The sequence below is a fragment of the Chinchilla lanigera genome, unplaced genomic scaffold, assembly GCF_000276665.1.
Source record: "Chinchilla lanigera isolate Chin_1 unplaced genomic scaffold, ChiLan1.0 scaffold00021, whole genome shotgun sequence".
NCBI lineage: Eukaryota > Metazoa > Chordata > Mammalia > Rodentia > Chinchillidae > Chinchilla > Chinchilla lanigera.
The window spans coordinates 22145258-22158912 of record NW_004955422.1 but is presented as its reverse complement, the minus strand read 5'-3'; the positions used below and the strand labels follow the sequence as shown (position 1 = coordinate 22158912).

The window sequence follows — 13655 nt, the reverse complement described above, 5'->3', positions numbered from 1 at the left end:
TTTATATGTTTTTAAAAATTATTTCTTCTGTATTTATTTACTTATGGTGCAAGAGATTAAACCTGGGTCTTAACGTGTTAGGCAAGTGTGGTACTATTGAGCTATACCCCTTACTAGGTTGTTTTTAAATGAACAAGTCTTTGATATTCATTATCAGGTAATAAATGTGATTCTTTTCAAGGCCTTTGTGTCCCTCAGATCCTGAAAAGTTGGCTGAATGCTTGTCTGTTCCCTGTTTTCAAGTGAGCTTTCCCAAGACATGATATAATCTGTTCTTGTATTGAGATCTAACAATTAAGATACTAAACTCTTTCCCAGAAAAATATTTCAAGTGATATTTCTGGTGAATGTTAAGATTTTAAGCCGAATGTGGTGGCATATGCCTGTAATCCCAGCACTCAGGAAACTGAGGAAGGAGGATTGCTCCAAGTTCAAGACCAGCCTGGCCTACAAAGTGAGCTCAAGGCCAGTCTGAATGGCATCCTGAGACCCTGTCTCAAAAAGACAAAAAAAAAAAAAAAAAAAAAAGATTTTGAATGTCTTTAATGATATTATATAATTTATTGTTTATAAAACTTCATATATTTTCCTTTTGATATAATATTGCTTACTTTCATAATAGATGTTTTTGTGGTATCATATTTTCATATAATGAACATATTATTTGTTTCATATTCATTTTTAAATTTTAAAATGAAAAGCCAGATTGTCACTTAATATAGATGTTCTCATGTTATGCTTCTCTTCTGTTAATCAAAGAAGCAAAACGGAAGTTTGAAGAATAAATTCTGTTGATGACTTCACATATCTTTAGAAACTGAAAGTAAAGATAGACACTGTGAGAACAACCAATGCTAATTTTTACAGTTTTCTATGGTAACACTTACATAACTTGACCTTAGTGTGGTCCCAGAAAGTCTAGGAACAATGTTGATACGGAGACAAAGGTGAGGAGTTTATTGCTGCAACAGCAGGAAGTGCTTATCATTTCAGCTGACCTGCATTTTATCTTTGTTAGGTCTTTTTTTGAACTTTCATGGAAGTTCAATTGTACAAGGCCAATTGTACAATACTGTGTGTATTTTTTAAATCTTCAGCTATTTTCTATTTGATTGATCTTTTTTTCTCTCAGGGTTTTAGCTTGTAGATTAAGTATGATGTCATTTAGCATATAGCAATCAAAGGAGTAATACACACTTTGATATGGATCTTTATGCTTTGGCAGTTTTTATTTGTTTTTGCAAGTTTCATAGTTTTTATCCTTTTAAATCTTCTTTGAAAAGAGCCTTCTTGGAGTTTGGTTAGAAAAGTCTCATGCTAGAATAAAAAAGCAGGATATACATTTATTAATTGCTAGTAATTTTTTTTACTTGTAGTAATCTGTGTTATTTTAAATAAAATAGCCTTTCCTTTTTAAATATGAGTAAAATAAAATTAATTTTGTAACAAAATTGATTTTACCTAATTATATCATACATCTTACTTTTGGTGACCTGGTTTAAGGACAAGAAGGATGTTTGGTTGCTTGTTAAAATTTATTTGGATTTCTTACCTAAAATTTTTCTTTAATCTTTTTTGCCTTTTCTAAAATGCAGTAATCACTGGGTGTGGTGGCACACGTCTGTAATCCCAGCACACAAGAGGCTGAGGCAGGAGGATCACCATGAGTTCAAGGCCAAACTGGGCTACATAGTGAGTTCAAGACAGCCTGAGCTACATAGTGAGACTCTGCCTCAAAAGAACAAAACAAAGAAAACGAAAAACCCAAAAATCAAAAAAATACCCCAATAAATAAATAAATAAATTTTAAAAATACAGTCATCAAAGTGTTCAAGTTCCCTCCACCTATACTATCAGTTAGGTTTTCTGAGTTCCGTATTGTCTTTTACTGACCAAAATGTAACTTTCCTTTACAGGATTCTAATACAGTCATGGAAACATTCCCGACAATCGGTCGACTGTTAGCAAAAACCTGTTCAAATCCTTTTGTATTAGCATATGGTAAGAATCCAAGACATGTCCTCTCAAAATACACACACACACACACAGAGATCTATAGGAAAATAGGGCTTCTTATATTAGAGGGTGGAAACTCCCAGATTATTTATATAATTTTTCTCAGCAGTCACTTTTTTCACCTCATTTTTAGCTCTTTATAAAATGACTATACTAATGATTCCAAGCTAATTTGTTTCACAGTGTCATATTAACTCACATACTATTTCCCATGTTGTAAAATCATTCTTCAGTGTCTTAATTCTCTTGTGGGTTTGCCATTATGAAGGGGTGACATTCTGGTTTTATCTAAGGTTGAAAGAATTTGGGGATACTTTGGAGAGATATTTCTTCACTGACTTTCTCTGCCTAGTTGCCCAGCTTCATTTCCTGTTTTTTCTTTTCTCCCCTGTAACCACACCACATGCATTGCAATTGGAACCTGTTACTGACAGTGCCTGTAGGCACTTGCTGTCAGAGCCAGGACTCCTGAGATCCATTCCTTTTCCCTCTGTTCTTTTTGTAACCTAATGTCTTCCAAGGGCTGAGTTGGGGAGCTCTCCTAGTATCTCCACAGCCTCCAGAATGTCCTTTATTACAATACAGTACTTGATCCACCATCTGATGCCCAGAAAGACAGAAGCCTGTAGAGCGCAGGAGAGCAGGAGCCATGGCTTTTGTTTCCTGCCATCCTGGGCCCTGGCACAGGGTGGCACAGGCACTCATGGGGGAGCACAGTTGAAGTGTGAGGCCTTGGACTGACTGTATCACTAGCTAAGGTAACATTTACTTTCTGAATTTTTTAAAGTCAAAGATTACTTGTATAATTACTGACATTGGAACCAAAGTTAAATGAATATTCCCTTCGGTTTTTTGAAAGAGTTGTGAAATTTCCCTTTCCTAGTCTGCCATAAGAGCCCAGAACTAGGCTGGAAAGGGAAAACGCTCCCCTTTGGGCCTGTGAAGACACACGCCGGGGTGCACTGCACGGTCATGCTCACTCACTCCTCCCCTCCTTTATCTGTGTCTGCTCCCTTATTCTTCCCCTTCCCCTCATCTTGTTCAAGGTCCTGATCTAAAAATGGCAGAATGAGTGTTGCCCACCAGGGCCACACTTACCTGTCCTAAGTTTATATATCACAGCTAAGCCAGTGTTTTTTAAAATCTTTGCCCAAAAATACATGTGCATGTGTGGATGTTTATTCGTACACATGGATATATATACACGTACACATATGCACTCACATGATTAAACACATTTCATGAATGCTTATTTTTACATATAACCCATATTTACTCTGCTATTTGAAAAACTCATGTTCATGACCCAAATCTGGTTTCATACCTCTGATACATTATGATCAAAAGTTTGTTAAAACATAGAGCTCGGTTGATATGTTTGTTCAGAGATATTTGTTATTGGCAAAGCATAAGTGTGTAGTTGCTGATGGGAGGAAGTGAAATGGATTTAGAAATTACTGTGTGCTTTGCTTAGTGGGTGGGAGCACAGTGGTGGCTTACTATAGTTTGTATCGCCCTCGTTGTTAAGAAAGCCTTTGGAAACACTGTTGATTAGATTGTAGAAAGAGGCAGGTGGGCTGTCAGGTGAGTGTACTGAGCCTCGCTCCAGGTGCTGGTGGGGGCTGAGCATCACTCAGTGGCTTTGTTGTGACATCCAAAGCTGCTTTGTTCCAGGTCAGGTACTGACATCATCAGTTTTGAGACCTCAGTTTTGTTCTTACTTACATTACAAAATTTCCTCCTGGAGTGGGTTCAGTCATCACAAACAGGAAAGGAAAGTGGCTCATCAAGTAGCTTTCCCACCACATGTTCAGCATTTTCATCGTGGATTTGGTTAAGTTTTAAATTTTAGAGTAAAGAATTATAAGCATGTAAAAGGCCTCTAGTTTATAGAACTCATTTGGTACTAAGCACAATTATGTTTTAAGACAATCCTTTTTGTTAAATTTGTTTTTAACAAGCAAGGATATTTAGGAAACATAGAAAATTGAAAGATTAAATTGAAATTATTGACTACTGACATGCCTGTAGCAGTTATATTGCCTTAAAAAGGTTGAAATTACTAATGGTTTGAAATGTGAAATAAAAAACTGATCTTGAGAAAACCCAGTTCTTTCATTTCTTTCCATCATTCTCGTTTGGCTTTAAAACTGCTGCTGTTACAAAAAAGGACTTGGCCACACTAGGGCAGAGCGTAAGTGATCCTGAACCCACAAGAAGAAAAAACCCACGAAGTTAAGTTTCACGCATGGTCCTGGATGCTTGTTCTGTGAGCTTAGTAGTTTAAGATTTTTTTCTTAAATATGTTTTAGAAGTTTTTATGCAGAGTATCTGCTTTTTTTTTCTATTTGATAAAACCTACACATTTTAGTTTTTGTTTTACAGATGAAAGCCAAAAGTTTCTGATATGGTGCTTATGTTGCCTGATAAACAAAGAACCACAGAATTCTGGAGACTCAAAATTTAACTCCTGGATACGGGTAAGAGAGTAGATCTTGCTCTACCCTGCTTTCAATTAAATTGATTAAAGTTACTGCCCTTTCTTTTCTTTTCTTTTTTTGGTTTTATGCTGAAAAACTTTTTCAAGCATACTCTCTCTGTTAACGTTATCTTGCTGAGTGTAAAGTTATCCAAGAAATTGCAGTTCTGTGTAAGTATGAATTCCAAATGATACCGGTCCTCAGTGTGAACTTTGCCATGCTGACAAGACCTAATGTTAAGCAGGACTTTTTTGGTACCAGGAATCAAACTCTGGACCTCCTGCTTGCCAAGCAAGCACGATTCTGCTGAACTATATTCCCAGCCAAAGGCCACTTTCTGATTATTAAAAGTATGTACTCCATTTCTTTCCAGTAATTGCTATACCTGAGTAACAGTCTCTCTCTACCAGCCTTGTTAAAATCCTTATATAATTCCCCTCCAAGTATTCTCTGCCTCTCAGAGTCTATTCTGTACTGAGTCTGAAGTTCAGAAGTACCCAGAGAGTAGCAGTCTTCCTTTTGTGTCCTGAAATTGGTACTTGTGCCCATCTGCTCACAGATGAGTACCTGGTGCCGCTTGACCACTGCTGCTCACACTCTAATCCTTGTCTGTGGCACAAGTCTGTAGCTGACAGCTGCCTGCATGCCCCCATCTGTTTCTGCTTCCTCTGGAAGGCAGGGTGACGTGGAGAATGCAGTAAGGCTGGGGGCAGCACCTGCCTGCCTCCGGCACGCTGGCTAGTCTTTTCCTTTATCCCACAGACCTGCGGCCACCACTCACGGCTTGCTGATAGAAGGTTGAGAGTGGGCAGTACATGGAAATCTAGTAAGGGAAGCCCACAGCAAACCTTGAGTGGTGGCAGCAGGACAGGGGGGCAGGAGAAAAGAGCAGCCAGCACACTGGAGGCAGGCTCCACTTAGTATGCACGCGGTTCTGATTAGCTGCTTAGAATTACGCCAGTCACCCAGCCCCTGTTCACTGTTGTGTCTGTCAGTCTGACTAGTGGTATCGTTGCATTCACTGCATTTTATGACTCCTTTTATAAAATCAAAATTGCTAACAGAGATCATGAGCATATATTTATATTTTTCCATTAGATTGAAAGAATAGAAGGGACACAAAAAGTAGAAAGGATTGAGCAATGGAAAGAAAGAACATAAAATTTAATTTGAAGGAAAATTAATGTATAAAGGGCTGAAGAAAGGAATTGACAAGCAGAATTAGAGAAAAAGGAGTATGTGTAAACAAGACTGTAGAAATAGAATAACAAACTTATCTTTTTAATTGTTGCTTTTATTCAGTATTTAATATTTAAGGACTATTTGGAATATAATTTTGTATCAGCTAGTTCATTAAGTCCTCAAAAGTTCATCTAATTAAGTATTGTTTGAATGATTTGGTTAATTTTCTTCATTTAGCTCCTGACTTTATTAACCTATTTTAAAATTTCTAGCCTTATATTTTATTCTGTGATTTTATTTTTAATATTGTGTTTACTTATTAATAGATACTTAAAAATAGTGCAAAGAGGTAAAATTTAAAAACCTAACTCCTCCTTCTTGGGAATTTCAGACTAGTAACCAGATCACATGAGGGCAGTGTGGCTGGGTTGCTGGGAGAACTGGTGTGTGATAGTGACACAGAGGGACACTTGCTCAGACATGGGGTTTGGACATAATTTCCTGGGGAAGTGACATACTAGCTGAGTTCTGAGGACTGGCTAAGAGAGAGAGAACAGAGTTAGGGAGAATATTCCTATCAGGAGAGAGAGAGGGAGGGGAGAGAGAGAGAATACAAAGCAGGATGGTAAGAAAGCAAACACTGTACTCAGGAAACTGCAGATGCTTGGAGATGTCTAAGCTGGAGGCTTTGCGGAGTTGGGAATGAAGCATGACGCCAGAGAATCGGCCATACCCCAAACTTACATATGATTATAAGACTTTATTTTATCTTGAAAGCAGTGGGAGAAACCACCAGAGTATTTAAGCAGAAAAAAATTATGGCCAAGTGTGAGTTTTAGAAACTAAAAATAAAAGGACATTGATTTGGAAGAGGAAAGGGGTAGCATTTTGAAAGCTAATGCATTGACAAAGGTAAGAAATCACGAGGGATTAAATGACATGGAGAAGAGGGGCCAGATTTGAAAGATATTTTATTAAAGTAAACATTCAAAGGACATAAACAGATTAAGTGCAAATTCAGAGAGTCGTTGAATGTACTATTTGGTGGAGCTACTCAGAATTGTTGAATGTACTATGCTCAGAAGAGTGAGATGGTTTGCTGATAGAAGACTGAGAGTGGACAGTAGACAGAAATCTAGTAGTGGAAGCCCACAAAGGAGGAGGTACCAGAGAGAGCCTTGGGAGTCATTGGGAGGAAGTAGAGGGATTAGGCTGCAGAATAAAAGGATGGGCCCAAGACATGAGAGAAGAATAGTAGTGCTTTAGGAAAGATGAGTGGCTATTATCTAATATGGTAGGGCAGCGCTGTCCAATAGAAGTAAAATATGTACTCCATAGATAAAGTTTCCAACAGCTGCTTTATGAAGAGATTTTATTAAGCCTAATAGACACAGAATCCCATCATTTCACCTGAAAATAATAAAAAATACTTGAGATTATTTTATAGTCTTTTTTCCTGCCATATCTTTGAAATCTACTGTGCATGTTACATTTATATCTACACATCATATGTTAATCCAGATGCTAAATTTTCATAAATTCTTGATTTGCATTTAGATTTCAGAAAATTTATGATTGAAAAAGTAGATTCACCTACCCAAGTTGTTCCAAAATGCTTAGAACCAAATAAAATATCAGTTTAAAAATATAATTGAAATTAAATGAAAACAAAGATTCAGCTCTTCCAGCATACCTACTGCATTGATGTGCTGAGCAGTCGCTTATGACTGGTGGTCACCATGTTGCACAGGGCAGCCAAGACCATAAAAGCAGAACATTGCAAAGCACTGTGTGGATGTAGCTCTTAAAGCAAGGGCCTTGGGGAGAGTAGTTCTGGTAAAGGGTGAAGGGCAAATCAGAGTGAAAATTGAAGAAAATGGGGAAGTGATGAAGTAGAGATGATAAGAGAGGCAGTGAGAGAGGCAGCGATAAGCTGGATCTTAGAGCTGGGATGGTAGAAACTGGGAAAGTACTCAGCATGCTTTTACTCTGAGAAGAATGTGCTAGGAGGCAGCAGTTGAGGGCCAAAGAGGTGAGGCAGTAGTTTGAGTCATTTTCCTGGACAAGCCTGTTCTGACAGATAATATGAACTGATGGAAAAGAGATAGGAATCATATTGTTAAAGTCTTAGCAGTCTGAAGCTAATTTCATGTCCCTATCATGAATCACCACATACATAATCTGATCATGTTGGCCGTAAGTACAGCAAGACAGAAACTAGTTTGTTACTGGTTTTTAAATCACTGATGCATATCTTGGGTACACTGTACTTTTCTCTTTTTTTTATTTTAGAATAATAAAAAAATTGCAAAATAACAACAACATAGACAAAACCAAAATCAAAAATAATAAAAATGAACAAGGTTTCAAAACAGAATGATAGAATTAACAGTGGTTGTTATATTATGTATATTATATATTGTTATCTTCAACAAAGTTGCTTAGATTACTGGATGTAAGAATGCAAGACTGTGGTGGCACACGCCTATAATCCCAGCACTCAGAAGGCTGAGGCAGGAGAATTGTTGTGAGTTTGAGACCGGCCTGGGCAACAAAATAAGTTCAAGGCCAGCCTGAACTGCATACCAAGACCCTGTCGCAAAAAAACAAAAAAATGAATGAAAAAAAAACATTAGAAATGATACAGAGCTTCACTAGACAAGGCAGTAGGAATTCACAAGTGGTTGTTATATTGCATATTGTTGTCTTCAAGTTAGTTGTTCAGTTTACCAGATATAAGCATGCAAAATTGGTCAAAAAAAATTTGAAGCATTAACTTTTCCTTTCAATAAACCATTAGACATGAGCAGTACAATTATCCCAGCTATCTTTCTCTCTATATATATTTTTTTCCTTCTTTCTCTCTCTTAAAGGTGATTTTTTTCTCCATAAAGCTTTAGAGTGACATAAGGCTTTAAAGATGTGTAACTTCTCATCCACTATCCTTATGAAGGTTGTATTAGTCATAATTTTAATATTTAACTTAGTCAAATATCTATTTGATACCTTCTGTGTGTTAGAATGTTCATTTTGTTTTGTTTCCTTTTTGGTTTTAGAGACAGGGTCTCACTATGTAGTTCATGCTGGTCTTGAACTCGTGGATCTTCCTACCTCAGGCTCTCAAGTGCTGGGGTTATAGATGTGCACCATCATGCTCAGCTAGAATGTTCTAGCTAGTAACAGAATCTTAGGTTAGTCTGTGTTGAGTGTGATTAAAACAATTAGAATAAAAAGCCAAGAGTCTCTTCTATAGATTATAAATTAATAATTAGATTAATAAGAGAATAAAAATTAGATTATAAAATTAGATTAATTAATAAATTTGAAAATGTTAGGCTGAGTTGTGTTTTAGCACATAGAAGAAATAAGAATTGTTCGATGCTTGATATATGTTAGCATATATTATGTTGGAAACATCTTAATAAGTTTCTTTGGAGTTTTGCTGGTAATCACAGATGTGCATCAACTAACATGGCTTCAGTGGCTATTCTTACAGTTTAGAGACTGCTTAAAGTCACAGGACTCATTCGTACCTTTTTAGAATGTTGGTTCTTGGAAAACTTAGTTTTATTGGTCAGTCTAATAAAAGGATATTTTTTGAGCATCTACTTACTGTTTCTCAGGTACTAACTATGATAGAGGTAAAGGTATAGCATTGGAACTTCTTGTAGTCAGGGTCTGTGAGGGAATAGATTTAACACAGAACATATAATTTATAGGATTATTTTATAATATTCATCCAAAAAGTCAAATGCAGAGTAGTGTAAGAGATCTGTCCACACACTTAAGATTCAAAGAATCCAGCTATGAGGGCCTGGATCCCACAGCAATGTCCTATGCGAGTCCAGCTGAAGATCTGGAGCCCATGGCAATGTCCTCCATGAACTCAACTAGAGGCCTAGAACCCAAGACAGTGTCTCATGCAAGTCTGTATCAAGGATCTGCACTGGGAAGGCCCAAAGGCCAGTGGTGAAAGTGGGGTGAAGGATCTGTGCCACCATGCTGAGGGATCTGCACTGGAGCCAGGAAGCAGCACTCAAGGTCAGGAGCAGAACTCCCCCGAAGAGAGCAGAAGCTGTCCTCAATGACAGAGAGGACCCAAACTCCTCCCACAATGAGAACAGCTGAGTTCATATCAGGAAAACTAGTGTGACAAGCTTCTCCAGGAGAATCAACAGCACACCATCTTTCCCTCCAGTTCTCCTTTTATGCTGTTGGCAACAATCCTTAGGAGAGCCTTATATACCCAGAACCACGCTGATTCAGTTCAGCTGGATTTTACAGGTTGACCATTAATTAATCCACCACAGACCTAAAAGGATCTGTTCTCAAAGCTTAAAAATGAAGTGGGAGTTTTCAGGACCTGCCAAATTTAGGCACTACCTGATTTCTCTGGGTAAGACCTTACTACTGTTATTGTTCAGTCTAGGATAGAAAGAAAGAAAACAGCAGGATACCAGGAGTAGAAGTCAACAGTGTTCTAGTCTATCTATATTCCTTTTCAACATGCAGTGCTAAGCAGAATCCACATGGCTTCAGTTCTCTGCTGTTTTTTTTTTTTAAATTACAAAATCTAATAAACATGCAGAAAAGTGCTCAAAATGTAAATGTCAAGCTTAACAAATTGTAAATACCACTAAGGTCAGGAACTAGAAGGGAATATTGTCTGGCTCCTAGATGTTCCCTGCCCTCTTGTGCCCCTTCCTGCTTATATTCCTGTTGTTCCCCCACCACAGTAACCACTAGCCTGACATTATATTGCTCAGTGTTTTCACCACTTAATTATGCAGTTTGGTCTATTTTAAAATCTTGATAGGAAGGGAATAATATAATATGCATTTTTTTGTGTTTCACTTATTTTATTCAGTATTAGGCTTATAAGGTTCAACCATAATGTTGGGTACAGCTCAGGTTTGTTAATTTTTTATTCCTTTACAATATTCCATTTTATTAATACACTAATCTATCCTACCTTTGATTAAAATTTTGTTTCCTTTTTGGGGAAATTAGAAACAGTGTTGCTGTAAACATTCTCACATATATCCAGGGTCCGAAGCCTGTGTTTTATACAGAAGTAAAATTGCTTCTGTGTAGGATATAGGGTATATATATCTTTATTTTATTAGCTTATGTGGATTTTTTCCATAGTGGCAGTACCTGGTTATGTTCTTGTCGAAAATATGTGATAGTTCTCTGTCACTTGATATTATCAGGTGTTCAAACTTCAGTTACTCTGATGGGTGTTTGTGGTAATATATGTTACAGTTTTATTTCGCACCTTCCTGAAGTTGAGTATTTATTTTGCCAAAGTCTTGTTCAGTTTCTTAATCTTTATTCTGTTGTCTTTCTTTTTCTCATTGATTTGTAAGACTTCCTTATATATGTTCAATGTGAATACTTTTTAAAGAAATTGTATGTATTGCAACTATTTTCTCCATTTTGTGATTTCCATTCTGTGATTCTTTCATTCTTCCTTAAAGAAGACATATTTTAACTTTATGTTAGTCAAATTTATTAGTCTTTTTCTTTGAGGTTAATTATTTTACATTTTATTTTAAAAATATTTTCCCCCCTCTAAGGTCAGTCACAAAGACCTTCCATATCATTGTCTAGAAGCATATTGATTTGCCTTTCCCGTGTTTATCTGTGATCTGTCTATAACAGTGGTGCTTTTTTTTTTTTTTTTTTGGTATAGTCAGAGGTAGCAGTTGATTTTTATCGTTTCTATATGGTTATTTCATTGCCCAGCTACACTCTTAAATAATCTTCCCTATCTCCTGTGCTACCTTTATCGTGAATCAAGTATCTTTCTATGTGGAAGTGAGCTCTTAGATTTCTCCATTGGTCTCATTGTGGTTAATTTTATGAGTCAACTTGGCTAGACTGTGAAGTGCCCAGATATTTGGTCAAACATTATTCTACATGTTTCTATGAGCCTGTTTTTGGATGACATTTGGTAAACAATAAAGCAGACGACATTCCCTAATGTGGTATAGAAAAGCAACAAAATCAGTTACAAAGGAAAACCCATTATAATTCTATCAGATTTCTCAATACAAACCTTAAAGGCCAGAAGAGCTTGGAGGGAAGTGTTTCAAGTCCTAAAAGTGTTCTAACCCAGACTAATATATCCTACAAAACTGTTTTTCAAAATTGGTGGAAGAATGAGATACTTCCATGACAAAGGGCACTAATAAAATTTATGATCACCAAACCAGCACTCCAAAAAATTTTCAAGAATATCCTAAAAGGAGACAGTGAAGCTAAAAATGCCAAAAGGTTCCATAGAATGAGTATATTAGGTGGGATGAGCAGTTAAGTAGAAGTGAAAGAAAAGGAATCAGCAACAGGAAAATAATGCCACGGTAGGAATGTCAGCACCTTTCACTAATAACTCTCAATATGAATGGTTTCAATTTCCCAGTCAAAAGACACAGGCTGGCAGAACGGATCAAGAAACAAAATCCAGTGTTATACAAGAAACTCATTTAACCCCAAAAGAAATTTACTGATGAAAAATGAAAGAATGCAAAACAATATGCCATGCAGTGGGACCCATAAAACAAGCAAGAGTAGCTATCCTGTTTTCAGGCAAAGTGAGCTTTAAGTCAAAACTGACCGAAAGAGGCAAAGAAGGCTACTACATACTGGTTAAGGGAACAATTTAACAGGAAGAAGTAACAATTATAAACACATATGCAGTGAACAATGGCAAACCCAGCTTCTTAAAATAAAAACACTACTGGGCATAAAAGAACCAGTAAACATCAGTATAGTTATAGGTGGAACTCAGTACCATATCACAAGTAGACAGATCAACTAGACAAAAAAAATCAACAAAATAAATCAAAGTTGACCCAGTCCTTCAAACAGATGGACTCAACAGATATCAACGGAGTGTTCTACTCAACAAAAACATAATACATGTTTTTCTAAGCAGCACCTGGAACTTTCTCCAAAATAGACCACATACTGGCCACAAAATATACTTAATAAATACAAAAGAAGCCTGGTGTGGTGGCGTATGCCTGTAATCCAAGGAGATTGCTGTGAATTCAAAGCCAGCCTAGCCTATAAAGTGAGTTCAAGGCCAGCCTGAACTGCATAGTGAAACTCTGTCTCAAAAAAAAAAAAAAATCAAAATTATACCATTCATATTATCAGATTATAGCACAGTGACACTAGAAATCCATAGCAGAGAAACCACAGAAGTTATGCAAACACATGGAAAATAAACAGTATACTCTTGAATAATCAATGGGTAGAGTTCCTAGTATTAAATGGCAATGCCAGTATAATATGTCAGACCTTATGGGACACAATGAAAACAGTCTTTAAGATAAAAGGAAGTTTATAGCTTTGAGTGCCCACATCAGGAAAACACTTCAGTGTCCTTAAAAAACAAGACTAATCCAAATCTGAAGTTAGTATAAGGAAATTAGAAAGATTACAGCAGAAATCAGTGTTATGGAAAATAAAATAATGATCCAATCAGTGAATTGAAGAGCTGGTTCTTTAAAAGAATACACAAAATAGATAAACCATTAGCCAATCATACCAAAAGAAAAAATAAAAGCAAAGACCCCTATCAATGTAATTAGAAATTAAAAGGGTGAAATTACAATGGATACTGCTGAAGATTATTGGTAAATACTTCATAAATTTATACACCATTAAATTGGAGAATTTGGAATAAATGGATAGATTCTTAGATATAAATGAATTATCAAAACTGAACCAAGAAGATATAAAAACCTGAATGATCCAGTAACAGGCAACGAAATTGAAGCAGTAATTAAAAAATAAGAAAAACTTACCCACTTAGAAAAACCCAGTTCTTAACAGATTCACTGACAGATTCTATAGAACTTCAAGGAAGATCTAATGCCAGTACTGTACTCCTGAAATTCTGGAATGAAATGGAAAGGGAAGGAACACTCTCAAAGTCATTCTTGGAAGTTAGCATTACCCTATTTC

General features: G+C 36.5%; 1 protein-coding gene across 4 annotated transcripts in view; it reads left to right on the top strand.

Annotated features, from left to right (window-relative positions):
• Positions 1–13655, top strand: part of Fancc (Fanconi anemia, complementation group C) — a 214654-nt gene that overhangs the window by 87566 nt on the left and 113433 nt on the right. For all 4 annotated transcript variants that reach the window (XM_005384680.2, XM_013514336.1, XM_013514337.1 and 1 more), the window contains 2 exons: positions 1917–2001; positions 4402–4496. In XM_005384680.2, coding sequence (XP_005384737.1) covers positions 1917–2001; positions 4402–4496 — 180 coding nt within the window. The remainder of the gene's footprint in view (positions 1–1916; positions 2002–4401; positions 4497–13655) is intronic.